Source organism: Schistosoma mansoni, chromosome 1, assembly GCF_000237925.1.
Source record: "Schistosoma mansoni strain Puerto Rico chromosome 1, complete genome".
NCBI lineage: Eukaryota > Metazoa > Platyhelminthes > Trematoda > Strigeidida > Schistosomatidae > Schistosoma > Schistosoma mansoni.
The window spans coordinates 44,506,246-44,507,981 of NC_031495.1; the positions used below are offsets into that span (position 1 = coordinate 44,506,246).

General features: G+C 29.7%; 1 protein-coding gene across 1 annotated transcript; it reads left to right on the top strand.

The window, feature by feature from the left end:
• Positions 1 to 850: 850 nt before the first annotated feature.
• On the top strand, positions 851 to 1,417 carry Smp_201070 (uncharacterized protein; the record flags this gene model as incomplete). The annotated part of the gene is made up of 1 exon (XM_018794549.1): positions 851 to 1,417. The coding sequence occupies one exon, from the start codon at positions 851 to 853 to the stop codon at positions 1,415 to 1,417; it is 567 nt and encodes a 188-aa protein (XP_018648951.1).
• Positions 1,418 to 1,736: the final 319 nt, after the last annotated feature.

Sequence of the window (1,736 nt, forward strand, 5' to 3'; positions counted from 1 at the left end):
ATCATATATAATAGATAGTTATCATATGTCAAGAATATCAGAACCAAAATTATCAAATTACTTAAACTGTATAGTTACATGGTTAAATAAATGAATATAAGTTTTGAAAATTGTTCAAAATTGTTCAAATCACTTGAATGAATGAGTTTGCTGTGATCATATGAAAGTATAATCTAGCAAGGTAGAAATAAATTTAATACAATCAATAATTATATATATATATATATATATATATATATATATATATATATATAGGAGACAAGTGGTTATGTAACGAGTTAAATCTGATCGTAGTTTAAGGTTTTGTTTACGCCTGATAGTCAGAATAAAATAAGTAATGCTCAATTATGAATTGCGATGGCTTCAGCTATGTGCAATAGACGAGCTCGTAAACCATGTGGCAAATTTGATGGAATATGATAGATAACCTTAAAAGCTTTATTCAGTTCAACCTGATGACCTGTGTCAACCAAGTGAGCGAGAATAGAACTCTTAATCACCTTTACCTGTCCTTTGCTCAACCACGACGGATGGTGTTCTGTTATTCGTTGACGAACTTGCCGAAAATCAACTAAGATTGAATAAATGCTCTAAGCAATGGAGTTTAAGTAGAATAACTGAATTTCAAAAGGATATACTACTCTATTAAGTCGGTAGATGTAGGTTTCAGACGTGTTTTGTTTTATTTTTTAACTGCCAAACTAGGTTACTGCATTTATCCATTTCCAAGTGAACACCACATTCTACATAAATTTACCAGTTGATCTGACCTAATCTTATAACAACAAACATATAACATGGGTCAAAATATTCAGTAATCTTTGAATATATTATTTTCTTCCCCTTTCTTATGTTTCAGACAACACCATGGTCTAAATTATTGGACACATTGATTATAAATAATCCGTCATTATTCTTAGCTAATATACCACAAACTACCACTATACCAATTAGTTCACACACTAATTGTTTAACGTCTCAATTCGTTAATTCAATTCTACCACTCAGTTATTTATTGAATGTACCATATCCATCGACAACAAATGAAATAAACAATACTTTGCCAACAGCATTATTTCCTTTAAATCAAGGAATCGAATTACTACAACATATGGGAATGACAAATACTGTTGAGGGTCAATCTAATATATCCTCCATTAGTCATTCTTCATCAATTTCACAGTCTTACGTGGTGTCGTTGCCCTCATCATCATTATTAATATCGAATGCATCGATAAATCCAGAGATTCTTTTACAAAACTCTCATTTTTTATCACCAACCGACCGTACACTAAATGTGGATTTAAACCCTAATACAACAAAATCAACTGTTAACACTTCACTAATAGGATCACCAACATCATTATCAACAACAGCAACAACAACAAACAATATTTCCATTGTTAATTCTACTTAGATATTATTTGAACATTTTTATGTTTGTCACTCCTTTTGTTTAGGCATATTTTCATCTTCTTATTTTCGTTAAAAGGAAAAGAAATGAATATAGATTATGGATGAATTAGTTCGGGCATTTTTGTTTCCCAACAATTTTTAATGTCGTTGTTCATTCAATTAATTTATTCATTAATTAAAAATTAAACTATCTCGTGAAATAATATACAATTTTGTACAATCATATCATAAATAATTATCGTAGTGAAAGCTTAGTGAACAAGATTACAGTTGAGAACAATCGAATGTACTTGAACACAAAATTATAGAATCTCTTCGTA